We start from the raw sequence: 15,815 nt of genomic DNA, 5'->3' as shown, positions 1-15,815 counted from the left end.
TTGGTTAATATTTTGTTGAGTCACTGCTTCATTTGGACGACCTGAGCGTTCCCCATCATTGGTGTCCATGCGACCGCGTTTGAAGTCGGCATACCACCGACAAATGGTTGCTTTAGAGGGAGCTGATCCTGCATAACATTTTATAAGCCATTGCTGTGCTTCAACGGTATTTTTTCCCATTAAAAAACAATGTTTTATCAACACGCGAAACTCGTTTTTTTCCATTGTATCGAAATTACAACCGTAGCGTCACATAAATGTTTCAAAATCAATAATTTTATTGTTCCATTTTTAAAAATTTGACACATATTCTTGTATTGATAGCCAGTACTTTTTAAAAATCAAAAGAGTTTTTAATATATGCGCCATTTCCAGGTTAGTCTCGGGACTTATTGAACGATCTAGTAAAACGATTCTACTAAACCAAAACTGTCACGTTTCGATAAATAACTCCTATTTATATATGCGGAATATTTGCATACAGGAACAATCAAATACGAATTAAAAATAGGGTTATATTTATTTTAAGCACAACAAACAAGTCGAATATATAATATTTATGCACGCTGGTGTTATAATAAACAAACAAACTTCAAATTAACAACCCCCTATAGGATGTAAATCCTGTGTAAAGAGTCTGGAAACACGACACACAAGCGCAATTGCCTATACCACGACAGATATCTGTATGATTTATAATGTTCTTATTAATAATATAGAAAATTCATCACATTTCATCAAATTCATCATCACAGCATCGATATCACAAAACGTTACTACTCGTCCTAATGTGAATCTTGAGACTTATCTCCAATCACTTTAATAGAAAACATTTTTTAATAAAACTGTAAAAATAATAATCGTTAAATGATTGCCCTAAAAATAATAATAGTGATCGATAGGTTTAAGTTTTCTAAAATATTTCCGATGACGTGTTCTCTAATCCACACTGCAGGTGACGCTAAATTGCAATTCCATGTCGCAATTCTGAAATCCATGTGCTTCCATTGCTTTTGAGCAACATACATAACCATATAACTAGCAGGTGGCTACAATTTCATTCATTTTTAAGTATCGATTACCCTGCATATAGTAAAATATCATTATGTTTTATCACATAAATGAACGTTATAGAAACGTAAATTTCTTCTTTCGTCTCAAGAGTCAGATAATTTTAAAAATGATACACAATGGTTGTTTTATAAAAGTTTATTTTCTATAACTAATAAAAATATACTACACTATCTATATTATAGCAGCTTAAAATCAGTTATAATTTAGAGGTTAATAAATTATTTTACACAAATTTGTGCTGTATCTTGTTTAAGCAATCTATTGAACCTGCAATTTGTGACTAGATAAATCAAACCTAGCCTGATCTTAACTGTATTTAATAACCAATACAACATTCAAACAGTTATACTTACTTAACGTTATTAAAAAATATATCATAATTAGAGAGTAATAGACAACATTCTACACTGATTAAAATAAAGCACAAATTACAAGCGTCATTTTCGGGAGAACCACATCCAATAATTTATTACTATTGTATTTACACGTTATATTTTAGAACACTAATGGATAATATGAAGCTTATTTCACCGATAGATTTTGTCATCGTGTGGTGGCAAGCTTATAAAGTATGGAGCTGGCGGTGGGGGTGCCAAATATCGAACGGAACCTGGACCACTTTGAACTTTGTGCGGCAGTGTCGCTGTAGACAACGATGGCGGTGGCAATGTAGCCGCATAACCAGGCCATGCTGCTCCCCAAAGAGGCGCAGCACCAGCTCCCGGACTGTTAGCCAGCGGACCACCTCTGTATGATGTCGTCGTCATGCGCAACCGAACAATACATATTGCAACAATAAGTATAGCTATAAATGCGACTACTCCACCAACAATTCCAATTATTAAATTGTCATCGTTTGTTGATGTGGCTACACCAATAACTGGAGCACCTTTTGGCTCACCAGCACCCTTTGGTCGCTCATGTGATGGTGCAACTGACCAAATAATATCAGGTTCTGCTGAGGTGCGATGTACAAGCCGTGGCGGTAGCGTTGTTGATACACTTGAGGATGATGTTGCGGTAGTTTTTCTCTTAGTATCACAGGATAGTTCATCGTCGCCTATCTCGGTAAGCAAGTATCCAGATAAATAATCAGGAGAATTACATCTAACCTCTTCAATACCCACGGTTGGTATCCAGCGTCTTAGAGCTCTCGAGTTGCAATCACAACGAATGGGATTTGTATCTAAACCAAACATAGATAAATCTGCTCGACGATCATCGAGTGCAACTAATAATTGCGGTTGCAAAGTCGTTAATTGACTTCCACCCACATCAATTGTTATTCGTGATGAACGTGGTAGAGGGAAGAGTAATGCAGGGGGAAGAATCAAAACCGATGTATTTCTCAGACGAACTATAATGCCTGGAGCTTTAAGTCCTGCAAGTACGCCCGAAGATACTGTCTTTAATCGATTACCTCTAAGTCCTAATTCTTCAAGACGTGGATGTAACGTCGAATGTAATTGATCAGGTCCAATATTCGTATCTTTTACTTCCACGTCTAATTTTTCTAAAGCTAATACATATTGTAAAGCTCCTTGTACATCGAAATAGCCTAATCGCGGATACCCATACGCGCGGAGTTCTACTAAATTAGATAATGTTCTAAAGGCATTCTTTTCAATTTTTGTACATTTTTCTAAGTTTCTCATATCTAAAATACGGAGTGACGAAAGTCCTTCAAAATTTCCTTCTAGAACCATTATGATTGGATTTTCAGAAATGTTCAATTTTTGAAGATATTTCAGCTTTGGCCAAGAAATTGAAAGTGAATTAGAAATGTCTCCAATTTGATTATGAGATAGATCTAATGATTCTAATAAAGTTGTCCGAACAAAAGTTTTTTCAGACAATTTTGTTATATTGTTGTAAGATAAGTTTAACCTATATAAAAATGGAGTTTCTAGCTGTCCGACTGATTTTATACCAGTACCCGCTAAGTTTAGGTCTCTCACGGTTTTAGGTTCGGTTAAAACATTGTTGATAGTTTTTTCAGACAAAGGATTAAATGAAAGGTCTAGCTTTTTAATATTGACCATGACACTATCTTCAGCTGGAATTTCAATAATCTCATTATGTGATAAGTCAACTGACGACACGAAAAAGTATTGCTTTTGTAAAGCCTTAAGTGGAGCTTGTTCGAACAAATTTTGACTGAGAGTAATTGATTCGAGCATATGAAGTCTCGATCTATCGAAAACATTATCTGGTAACTCTGTTAGAAGATTTCCAGCCAAATTTAAATGTTCCAATCGAATAAGACCTTCGAAAAGTCTGTCACCTAAACGATCAATCTTATTAAATGAAAGATCTAAATGTTGAATTTGACTTGAATTGTGGAACGCCATTTCGCTGACTGATTCAAGTTCATTTCTCGCCAGTAGAATTGATCTTAACTTCGGTAAACGAGCAAAATCAAGTTCATCAACATTTTTCAGAGCATTTCCTGATAAATCCACTAATTCTAAATACTGTAAAGTACTTATTAATTCAGAAGGGAAGAAGTTGAATTTGTTATTTGTAAGTATAATTTCTCTCAGTCGTGGATGAATTTTGAACGAGGAAGGAAACAAGTAGCTTAATTGATTATCCGAAACATCAATAACTTCTAAGCTTGTTCCGGTGTTAAAGAATTCGCCTTTAAATGCATTTAATTGGTTCCCCTTTAAAGACAAGTATTGGATAGACATCACATTTACAAATGCTGGAGTTCTTATTGTTACAATATAATTATATGAAAGATCAAGATGTGTCAAATTTTTGAGATTCTTAAAAGTGCCCTCAGATATTTCTTGTAAATTGTTATGAGAGAGGTAAATTTGCTCCAAGTTATGATTTTTTGAAAATAAATTAACTGGAAGTGCTTTCAATCCCACATGACTAATATCGACTGACAACAATGCATCGTTTTGGTTAAATACAGTTTGTGGCAAGACATTAATATGTAAATTATGACTCATGTTGAGGTGAGTTAAACTCGGAATATATTGGAAAGCATCAACAGGAATTTCTGAAATTTGGTTCCCAGAAATATCTAAAAACCAAAGATTTACAAATTTAAGTTGTTGTCCAGTAAAACCTAATATTCTATTTTGACTAAGTGACAAAAATTCTAGCGTCATCTCCAGTCCACTGAATACTTCTGCGGATATAGAGTTTAAAAGATTCCCTGATAGATCCAAATGTCTCAAATTTTTAAAATGTTCAAATGCGCCTTGTGGCAATTCTCTTATCACGTTCCGCGACAATACTAAAGAATTGATTCGGTCTGAAACAGCTTTTAGAATATCGCTTGAAAGTGCTGTCACTCGATTAAATCCCAAATGAATTGACGTCAGACTAGGCAATCGAGATAGTGCTGTTGTTGGGATAAGTAGAATGTTGTTATCCCTTAATAGAAGAGTTTGGAGACTTGTTAAACCATCAAATGCATCATCCTCCACCTGAAACCAAATTATCACTTTTAACATATTATATAGAAAATCTCGCAATTCTAAAATAGACAATAGGAGATAATTAGCTTATCAAAACGAATAATAAAACATATAAATACAAATAAATTAAAAAAAAAGTACTTTAGTCTAAGAATACATACAGTTCGAAGAGAGTTAACCCCAACATCCAAATAACGTAAGTCAGTTAGGCCTACAAAAGTTCCAGGAGACAGCTTAACCAGATTGTTCCTACTTAAGTCCAGCACTTCCAATGAGGTCAGTGAGTTGAGATGGCTCGGATCCATATTCTGAAATATATTTTAAGTAGATTTAATTTATTATTTAGTAGCTCATATAGACATCATCTAAAATGCGTAAATTACTATGCTTTCATTTATTTATATTCTTTTAATAAATTTTCAAAATTTATATTTTACAAATATGTATTTTTTGTATTAAATTTTTAAAATTAATTTACACAAAATATTTATCTTTTAATAATAATGCATAAGGAAATAATTTAAAAATTTAATTACCGATATCATGTTGCTGGATAGATTTAAATTTTTAAGACTAGCAAATGACTTTAGAGCAACTGTCGGAAAATCAGAAATAAAATTCTCGGAGAGATCCAATTTTTCTAAATTCTCGATTCCTTGAAAGACATCGCTATTAAACTTCGAGAGCCTGTTGCGACCGAGGTCTAGGCTTTGTAGTTCACTGAGACTAATAAACGCACCGCCTTCTACCGTTGAAATCATATTACCATGCAAATCAATTTCCTCTAGTGCCTTTTGTGATACAAACGCCGCTTGCCGTATTGTGCCTGAAATTATACCGAAATAATAAAAATTATTGGATCTGTTTCACTGTCTATAATAAAAAAGACTCTTTATTACGTCGCTATAGAGCTAGGATTAATCTTTGCCAAATTTAAACACATTGATCGGACTGGTTTGAAAATCAATTCAAAACTTCCTCAGGCTTAAATAAATACATAAGTATTTAAGTGTATAGCTTAAAATACAGGGAAACTTGTAAAAGTTTCTAACAACTTGTCAAAAGAGTTACGGCTGTAATAGAACTGGGGAAAAAAGCAACTTACCTATTCTGTTTTCCCTGAGCGAGAGAACTTTTAATGACTGCGGGCCGTTGAGTGAGGAAGATGGAACGAAATTCATATTGTTACGGTCCAGGCGTAATACCTGAAAGAATTTTTTTACTTTAAGTTTTGAAAAATATTTTAAGTCGGATGGAATGTTCGTCATAAAATGTTTTTATACTTAGCGGCGAATTTTATTGAAGACTAAAAATTTCCTGCTATTGCCTTTCCTCTTAATATCATATTTTTATTAAAATTGCAAAAGTATAGTAAATATAGTTAATATTAAAAATCAAACACGAAACTAACCTTTAAAACATCACACCCAATCAAGAGTCCCTCTTCCAAACCCCTTATATTATTTCCACTTAAATCTAATTCTTCTATGGCAGGTAAGTTATGAAACTCTGCTGTGGAGAATATTGGATTCAGATTATCTCCAAGAAGATTATCCGCGAGAACTACTTTGGTGATGTTCCCTCGAATTCCTGCCAAAAGACGATCAGGCAAACGTCGAAGACTATTGTGTGAAAAATCCAATTCCTTGAGTGGTAGGCCATATGATGAAAATATCTGAAAAAAAAAAAAAAAACATCTTAAAAAGTTGTTAACTTGATGTTTGTTTGGAAATTATTTGATTTGGTGTAGGATTTTATATACGTTATCAATAAATATTAATATTTTGCCCTAAAGATATTTACCGTAGTCTGGATATTTTTGATAACGTTGTGAATGCTTTTTTTATAAGCCAAAATATTCAGATACCTATTCGTTTTATACAATATAATCCCACAAATAATACAAGACGTTATACCAAATAATATTTTTATAACCTTATTTATTCTATGGCATGGAACATATTTCAGATATAATATTTCTGGCCACATAAGCAGATACTTTGCAAATTGTGTGATCAGATGTTTTCTAAGAAATAGCTCTCCAATCTTGAAGTCACCTTTGACTTTTGTTATTGAAAATCATTGCCTACAGAAATTTATCTATAAAAAAGATTTCAAAAAAAATTTAGGACATTAAATTTAAATATACTTGTCCGATTGGAACATTCTGTCTCTTACTTAACCTGTGATCACTAAGAAATCAACAATGAATTAAGTCATTCCTTTCAAATGCGTGATAATGATATTAAGATTTATGGTATCGCCTGTTTTATCTGATTTATGAATTCACGAACAGTGCTTTCGACTTTGTAAGGGCAGTCATTAGGTTTAATGTATTGATTTTGTGAATTCTGTTTTCTTAATAAAAAATTATGTATCTACGCGTCTGCGCAGTAGTGGTCAAAGAACTGTAACACTGGTTGTTGCGGGTTTGCTACCTGTTCATGACAAACAATTGTATAATCTATGCAGATAACCCAATGGATAGAAAAAATTGAGTGACTAAGAACCACGGTTCAAATTCGTGTTAATAAAATATTTTTTTACGTACTAATCTTATTCGCCACGTTCCTCATATCTTATTTAAATATATAAGTACCTTATTATATGATTAAGACATAGTTATTAAAACAAAACATGTTACTCGAAAACCAAGAGAAAGCTGTTAAATGGAAAGCCCAAACACTAGTAAACTTAAGATATTATCCTATAAATATGTCCTCTATACTCGCACAACACCTGAACGAGCTCGCCCGTATCCTCCTCGTAATTCTTTCCCAAATATAACTTATCCTACGCTGTTTGAACTAAAAATCCAATATACGGTATCGATACACAATCTCATAAAATTGATGGAAACACATGTTTCTTTACAATTTTTACGATAAAATAAATTCTTGTATGTTCTACTACAAAATAAATACTTACAATCTAACAGTCTATATTTTAATAATGTCAAAAATCTCTTGTTTATGTTTTAGTAACAGCTGCTAGCGTATCTATCAGCAAGTTGCTTTGACCACACTCTAACGCGTAAATGCTACGTAATGTTTATCATAAGGCTTAATTACACTCAAATAACAAATATTTGTTATGTATATGACAGTCTCTTGTGTAATAATGACGACATATATAACAAAAGCGTAACGCTTGTTTCGTATAGGTACTAAAATTCAACTAATAGCGCTAATACCGTTTTGGTATTGTTTGCGAACTTTCCCAAACCCACTTTCTTGTTACTATTAATGAAGATTGCCTGGAATAAATCGCTATAAACGATTAGCCTCTTTAAAATTTACTTACTACTAAAAAAATCAGTTTCCATCAAATCATTTCATACAAACGAAGTCACGTATAACAGCTAGTAGTCAGTAAACAAAGATTCCATTACACGTTAACGTAGCTAGACACAACATTCTATGAAACTAAATACTCGTAATACATTATTGTAATTATATAACGCTGTATCGTAACAGCTAAATGAACCGATGAAAATTTGCGCTAAATCGCGAAACACGCCCGCGAGCACCGGATTTAATTCATTAATTGGACTAACAAGAAACAATTTTTGGATAGAATTGCTAACTACATATGAAATTACATCTAATTAATAACTGATTCAAAAGAAACACCTAATTAAACTATTAAAACCGGATTTATTGTTGAACGATCTGATTATCGCAAAAAAATTTTTTTTTTTTAACGAACATTCCCATTTTGTTCTTTGTTAGTTTAATAAAACTTGAGTAAAATACAAATGTTTGCAAATTCGCCATGCGAGGAATTTAAAAATTATCATTATATGCTTAATACTTTATTACGACGACTGACATAAAACAAGAAGTGAATCTTAAATTTAACGCTACACACTGCTGGGCCTCATATAGGCCTCTTTCTCCGTGTAGGAGAAGGATTGGAGGCTTGATCCACCACGCTGTCCCCTACGGGTTGACGGATATGTTCCCTACTATGATTAACGATCGCCATCAGGTATTTACGATGGGGAGACCCACAAGGACAGACATCCAAACCGGAAAGAAATATTTGTATATATACAAACTCCGAGCGGAATCGAACCCGCAAACCGTCGGTGTTTTAGGCGACTACACGTACCACTACACCAGAGCGGTTGTTACATACAAATATTATATAATAATTTAAATTAATAAACACCTTTAACTATGTAAACAGACAAACATTAAATCGTCTTCAATTCACGTTTTTGTCAGTCTTTACAAGCTTATTAAAATTAAATCACTAGCAAATCTCGTATAATTATTTTACAAAATTACAAAGAAAGTGATCAGAATACTGTCGCTATGAAAAACGATATGTAAAACTGAGTACGTGAAAGTCCGAGATAAGTTTTTCATAAAAATAGCTGATTGACTTGTTCCACATTCCACGAGATGCACCGAGAGCGCTGCGATTATCAGATCATGAATCGCGTGACATCAGATAGAAATCAGATCAGTGTTTCAATGGATATTTCTCAATTTCCGGTAACATTTTTCGTGTTATGCTTTATTGCTTCCTCTTATTCATACTAACAATAAAATTATTAAGAAGAAGAACCGCAATCAATTACATAACATATAAAACTAAGTAATTCATAAGATGGTACAGAAAGAAAATAAACATTACAAACGGAACAACCTAAATAACATACTTACTTTTGATTTTATTTAAAGAAAGCGAAAAAAATTGTACAGTTTTACGCCATTTGCAAGATATGAACGAAAAACTATTACATGCACAATTAGATTTTGTGTATCAATCTTTGATAAAGACTCTATCTATATTTTCCTTAACATTTTTTTTATGTGACAAAGTCGTTATGATAATTAAATAATCATCTTCGAATAACAGCCACGTAAAAATTCTCATAGCATACTTCACATGACACTCTTTTGTTTATTTCGATTACAGGTGTAACTTTGAGATATTTAACATAATGCATTTGTGTAAGAATGTATGTCAGTAATTATCTAAACAATTACATCAATTTTGATTTTTGTTACGTCTCAACTACAAATATGTTAAATTATTTCTGAGTAACGAAATATATATAGGGCGATATTCAATTTTTTTAGTAAATTCTCTAATTTATATAACCCTAGAGATCCTAATAAGGACTCGCATAAGCAAAGTTGTGTCGGAAATCCGAAAACATACACAAAACAAACACATCAGTCATCCAGCATCAGTCAGTTACTGTGACCATTCAGCTGAAACTTTCAATACATACAATATATACTAATAATACTCTTAAAGATATAGCAATATAACAAAAACCGATTATCTATGTACAATAAATACACACGAACCTGCGTTGGCAAAGACTGCTGACCTGCCCATCTTTGACTGAACGAGATGATTGGCGCTCCGTATGGAAACGATGGAAAATCCCCAGCAAAAACTACCCTGTCGCAGTTCATCAAGATGCGTAACTGCAGTGCTCTGTCCACTTGCACTCTACACCGACAAGGGTAGCGAAGATCATCGTTTAGCTCCGAACACGGCACCCATGGCTGCTGACTGGCCACTACTGGCACGATTAGTACCAGGAATATCCACATTGTATCCTGGAAATATAGAAAAAGACATTTGATTATTTTTTCCGTTTCAATTTATCGCATACGCATCGCATGTAGATAAATATAATTAATTCCTAATGTTAAAAAACATAATAACAAACATAAATGTTATATTTTGATTAAATTACCAAATTAATAGATTTAAGATTACGAAAAGGTCACACGGCTAAGTGACCCAGACCCAATATGAATAATAATTATTAATAAAAGGATAATAATTTATTCTTTGAAGGTTTTTTTTTTTGTTAATTTACTACTCACTTCCTTGTAAATAATTAAAACTAATTAATATTGTAAAACAAACTTTGTTTAAATCATGTCAACGTTTTATTAAACAAACTTTACATAACTTTTTTTCCAAAGAAGATTCTTAGAGGAATAAAAAAGCTTATAGTATAAACCATCCTTGCCTCCACCAAAATCCACCTTTTCTTGTCACATATTGCTATTCCTAGAATGTAAATCTAAAAGTTGTAGTTTAGTCGAAGTGGGAAATCCCAGTTAAATACCTTCTGCTGATAAAGTCTATCAATGACTAATTTGTAAGATAAATCTTATCAGTAACCATAAACAGACGATCAATAAATTATTTAAGAAAACTAGCTGACCTGATAAATTTCGTAATGTGTCAGAAAAAATGTGTCATAGTTCAATAATTAAGGAGGTAGGGTACAGCAGAAAAATTTCTGCTCAAAATGTGGAGCAGCCCGACTCGGGTTACAGTACCTCGACCTTACACATAGCAAAATAATATTGTTTTTAAGCAGTGTTGTGTTCATGTTGGTGAGTAAGGCGACCAGATATCCTGGGGGAATTGGGGATAGAGTCTGCAACGCGCTTGCGATGCTTCTGGTGTTGTAGATATCTATACGCTACGGTAATTGCTTAACATCAGGTGAGCCTTACACTTGTATGCCAACCTAGGTATATTTAAAAAAATACAAATATAAATTTAAGAAATAAAAATACATAGTTGTTGTTTTTCTGAAAGGTATGAATTTTAAATGGGATTTGATCATAATCAATTCAGTTGTTTTACACCAAATTTATCCCATGCATACATTACGAGACTTATGCATATAGATACTCAAGTATGTTTTAAATAAGCACTAAATTCGAACTGGCCTTTCCCTCCAAAAAATTGCTTATGTCATTTATTGAGGATAGTCATAATAAACATAAAATATTATGGATACGATAGGTGATCGCTTTTATTATGCGGGAATATTTCTTTTTCACATCACATACGGCTTTGATATCCTATCGAGCAATTTAGGCAATCTTAAAAGATACGCTCGTTCACCTCAGAGACAATTTATTTCGAATCATGAATATTTAATGACGTCATCAAAATTTGGGTATCATTTCCATGACTCGCTTTGACATTTAAATCTTGTTATGAAATTATTACCATTTCATCTTTAATGTTATTATTACATTTTTATATTAGATCTAACGAATAACAAAATATTCTAATTTCGGATTATCAAAGCTGCCTTCTCTTGTACAAGACACTTGTAAAGCTTGTCGCAATGTTAATAAATAAAACTCGGTCAAATGTACATCGAACCATCATGAAGAATTCCGTTAAACTATTATGTTTTGTTTTAATTTTTTTTTTATAAATGTTACATAATGTTGACACAATACCATCTCTTCTCCCCCTAGGTTGTCTGGAAGAGATAGCTTTTCAGCGATAAGGCCGCCCTTTGTACCTTATGATACTTTTTTTAAATCAATCTGAAATGTATTATTTCTGTTTTGATGTACAATAAAGTGTAATATTATGTTATGTTATGTTATGTTATACACATAAATATACACACACTTCTTAACTCAATTATGTATGTATGTTTTAAGTAATAGTCGACATATGATACACATAAAATGTAGTAAATATATCAACACAGGCCAATGGCTTACTGCGACAACAGGCTAGTCAACTTATAGATGATCAAAGAAATTTTTCTATGTAGTTAAATAGCGATGAAGTAGCAAAAATGAAATTCTAAACTAGGCATTATTTTCTTTTCAAGCTCTTAATTATTTACAAAATATTAGCGATTCACACTTAAAATACTTTAAGCATTTCTCTTTATACGTATTCAAGTATTGCGGAAAAATATAATCTAATATTACAATTTCATTTGAAATATTCCGCTAAAGTTAGACCGTCAGTGCTTACCGACCGACAGTAGTTGCAAACTGTTGGAATTTGTTGGAAACTAGTCCCCACATTGAGTATTCATGAGTTGCTAGGTCAAATCTTTTGATTCTTCGACAAACTTAATCGGTCATTGACCCTTTTTATAACCGTCGAGATTAGGTGTTTGATTCGATTCCATTAATATACACATTACAATGATGTTACCTGAGTCCACAAATTCATTTATATTTATAGCTTTTAGTAAACTTAACTATTTATCACTATAGCACTATCAAACAAATCTTAGTTAAAGTTTTAATCCTACGTAGGTCAATATTGCATATATAAATATATTTATTAAACTCATTAATTACGACGTAGTCCCAGACACTGCAGAGTTTCTTGCGGATTCTTCTCTATTGAATCTACATTTCGAATCGGCGGTAGCTTCACTTTAAGTAATTTATTAATTAAAACAAATATAATTATAATTTTAATTTGTTAAATGACAATTCAAAGGGGCTTTTTAAAGCCTCTTCAAAATAAGTAATTTTAAATAAAATAAATATAATTTTAAAATCAATTTTAACAACAATGATATAAATTTAGTCACCTGGGCAATAATACTAGTAGTAATAGTAGTTTCAGTTAGTTGGTGAATATATAACTAATGACTTACCAAAACCATCTAAAGATATACAACTGCTGAATTTTCATGTCATGTCATATATGCTCATAGATGTTGAGAGACGTCTTTAAGAAAGTTTTACTCATTTTTAAACGACTTTTACAAGCGCAAGAAAAATTTCATATGAAGTAATATAAAGTTAAAATTGAAAATTTCGAACAAATTCGAAGATCGCAAGAGGTGCGACGTGGAGCAAATTTCTGTGAAGCTTTACGCCGCTCTCTTACCTAGGGATCTCATCTTTAGAGAAAATAGAGATTTACATGAGAAAAGCAACGTTCCAGGTGCAAAAAAAAGTTTGCAAAAAATTTATATCAACGAAGCGTTTTAAATCAACGCAAAAACAGAAAAATTAATAATAATTTGTATACATAGGAACATTAGGCATCCAACATTGATTAGACATAAAATTATTTTTGATAATACGTAGAAAAGTAAGAACTATTGATTATTATTATTTTGTTTTACTTATTTATGTATATGAAAGATTTTTTATCGCTAAAAATTATTCAAAAAAGGGATATTTACCATTTTTTTTTTTAATTATTATTTTGCGGAGCTCGATATTTCGACATTAGCTACGAATGTCTTACCCTTATTGTAATCCCGTTTTTAAATAATTTTATCAATAAAAATCACCACGTTAATTTAAAATCTTATAAGATATTTTACATTTTCAAAAATACTTTTATAAAAAAATGACCGTTTTTTAATTCATTCAAATCAGTTTAGCTGTTAAATTCATAAGCAACGCTCACGTTTCCCTCTCGTCTTGTCGGTTTACTGAGCAATGCTAACGAGATTCTAATATACCATTTTACATTGAGAGCTTACAATTTACCTTGCAAATTATTGACATTATTATTTATTAAACATTTGTTTTGACAATTTTACAACAAAATGCAAATAATAATTTACATTAATTAAATATAATAATACTTTATTCTATATAAAGAATAGTAATAATTTTGTAGATATTATTCACAGTTCACTACGTCTTCATGTACAATCTACCTATAGAGAAGAGTCGGCAAGAGATTCAGCTGTTACTCTTATCAAAATTTAAACATTATAAAATTAGTCATTAACATTTAGTTATTAATTTTTTAAGATTAGTAGTTTAAGATTAGTAGTAGTAGTTTTTAAGATTAGACTAAAATAATGATATCTTAAAATGTATCAGGTAATAATATAGGCTTTGAAAGTGTAACCATAAATGTTAACGCCGGTAAAACTGCACTAAAGGTCTAATGTAAAGTATGAAAAATATTCGAAATCATTCACTGCTACCTACACGCATATTTTAACTCTTATAAAATGTCACTTTATAAAATATTTCCATTTTCGCACGCAGAAGCGAGCTTTATGGTTTCAATAAAAATCGTAATAACCGTAACATTTAACCATATTCGACGAGTTTGTGTAAATAAAGCGTTGTTCGTAAAAATCCATGAACCAATTCTAACGTCATCTGCATCCATCGAAACTTAAATTAAAAAAATAAACGTCAAAATTCGAAAAAAACGTACAATAACACAAAGCATACATAAATAATAATAACCCAGTAGTAATAACATTACCATGAACTATAGAATCGAAATCGAGAAAGACTGACAAAAAAAACACCTACCTAACTTGTAATCTTAACGTTGAGTGTGAAGCGTTTACTTTATTTAAACTTATTTTACTGTCTGTGATGATGTTTATAATTTTTCATACTAATTAAACAACTTCAAAACTGCAGAAACAAATGACGTTAACGAATCAATTAGACATATCGACGTGACAAATAAAGTCACTGTCCTTATTGAAATTTAACACAATATTCAATTCTATCTCACATCGCTAATTATTGTAATTTATTTACATTAGAATTCGTCAATAGCTTAGAATAAGCTATTCTAAGTAGATGTATATTACAGTTATTAAAACAGCCTAATATACAAGTCTAAATGGTATAGGCCTATATTTTCGACATTCATTCCTTTTACTGTCCTTCGATGTGGTAAATTTATATAATCTCAATATTTAAAAGATTTAAATTCCATAAAATTGCTCTCTACGATACGATTATTATAAACTAGCTGACAACTTGACTATACTCACCATAGCGCATAAGCAGATATACGGCGTAATAGTATTTTTTTTCTGACTTGCTCTGCATATATATATTTTTTTATAAAGACGTATTACTACGAGAGAAAAATACAGTGTGTGACTAGAAATTGCAAACCTATATAGGCATAACATCTGGACCGGATTGATCAAACTATAATAACCTTTTTTTTGTTAACATGGAAAAGCTTCTAAAAGATTCTCGGCTCTTGGGGTAGAACCGGGTAATGTGGATTTCTTACTCACAAAAACCTCTTTGATGGGCGTCTTCGACACCAAGTTGAAGTATCTACGCAATCGCTTACGTATGCCTCCTGCCGTGCCTCGCTCCACCCGAGGCTCAGGCTCGTCTCAGGAGACAAAACTTAATTTGCTTCCAATACACTGTTCGTATGGCCGAACTTGGCTTTATACTAATTGAAGGCAAGTTTAAAAAGTAAGTAAACAGAGAAAAATTAGTCACTCAGATTCAAAACATTCGTACAAACTTAACCTTTTTTTTATTGTATTAGTATTAGTTGTGATTTATAAAAGTACTCTAAGAATTAGATTTTGTTATCTGAAAAAATAATAAGCTTAGAATAAATTCATCTTTCTTATATTCCTCCATTCATATCCACAGTATGTGGTTCGAATTGCCTAGATCTCAATCTCAAGATTGATAATTATGTTAGTGAGTTGTTTTGAAAAATCTATTGATATTAGCCTTGCATGTTTTGTGCCATTAATAAATTGTGAATTTTACATTTAGTTTATAT

At 31.8% G+C, this 15,815-nt stretch overlaps 1 protein-coding gene across 1 annotated transcript; it reads right to left on the bottom strand.

Annotated features, from left to right (window-relative positions):
- Window positions 1-1,194: 1,194 nt before the first annotated feature.
- Window positions 1,195-10,090, bottom strand: LOC123658012 (protein artichoke). Its single transcript, XM_045593492.1, has 6 exons — window positions 9,839-10,090; window positions 5,923-6,186; window positions 5,617-5,716; window positions 5,048-5,337; window positions 4,673-4,819; window positions 1,195-4,520 (listed from the first exon to the last, which is right to left on the bottom strand). The coding sequence occupies exons 1-6, from the start codon at window positions 10,088-10,090 to the stop codon at window positions 1,602-1,604; spliced, it is 3,972 nt and encodes a 1,323-aa protein (XP_045449448.1). The 3' UTR covers window positions 1,195-1,601.
- Window positions 10,091-15,815: the final 5,725 nt, after the last annotated feature.

The sequence above is a fragment of the Melitaea cinxia genome, chromosome 11 (assembly GCF_905220565.1).
Source record: "Melitaea cinxia chromosome 11, ilMelCinx1.1, whole genome shotgun sequence".
NCBI classification, from domain to species: Eukaryota; Metazoa; Arthropoda; class Insecta; order Lepidoptera; family Nymphalidae; genus Melitaea; species Melitaea cinxia.
This window is presented reverse-complemented; position numbering and strand designations above follow the sequence as displayed.

Excerpts from the sequence above, each read along its gene's own strand:
- LOC123658012 (XM_045593492.1), bottom strand. The coding sequence starts at position 10,090 with ATGTGGATATTCCTGGTACTAATCGTGCCAGTAGTGGCCAGTCAGCAG. Across the intron at positions 6,187-9,838 it reads AGCAGTCTTTGCCAACGCAG|ATATTTTCATCATATGGCCT; the intron begins GTTCGTGTGTAT and ends TTTTTTTTTCAG. Across the intron at positions 5,717-5,922 it reads TTGGGTGTGATGTTTTAAAG|GTATTACGCCTGGACCGTAA; the intron begins GTTAGTTTCGTG and ends AAATTCTTTCAG.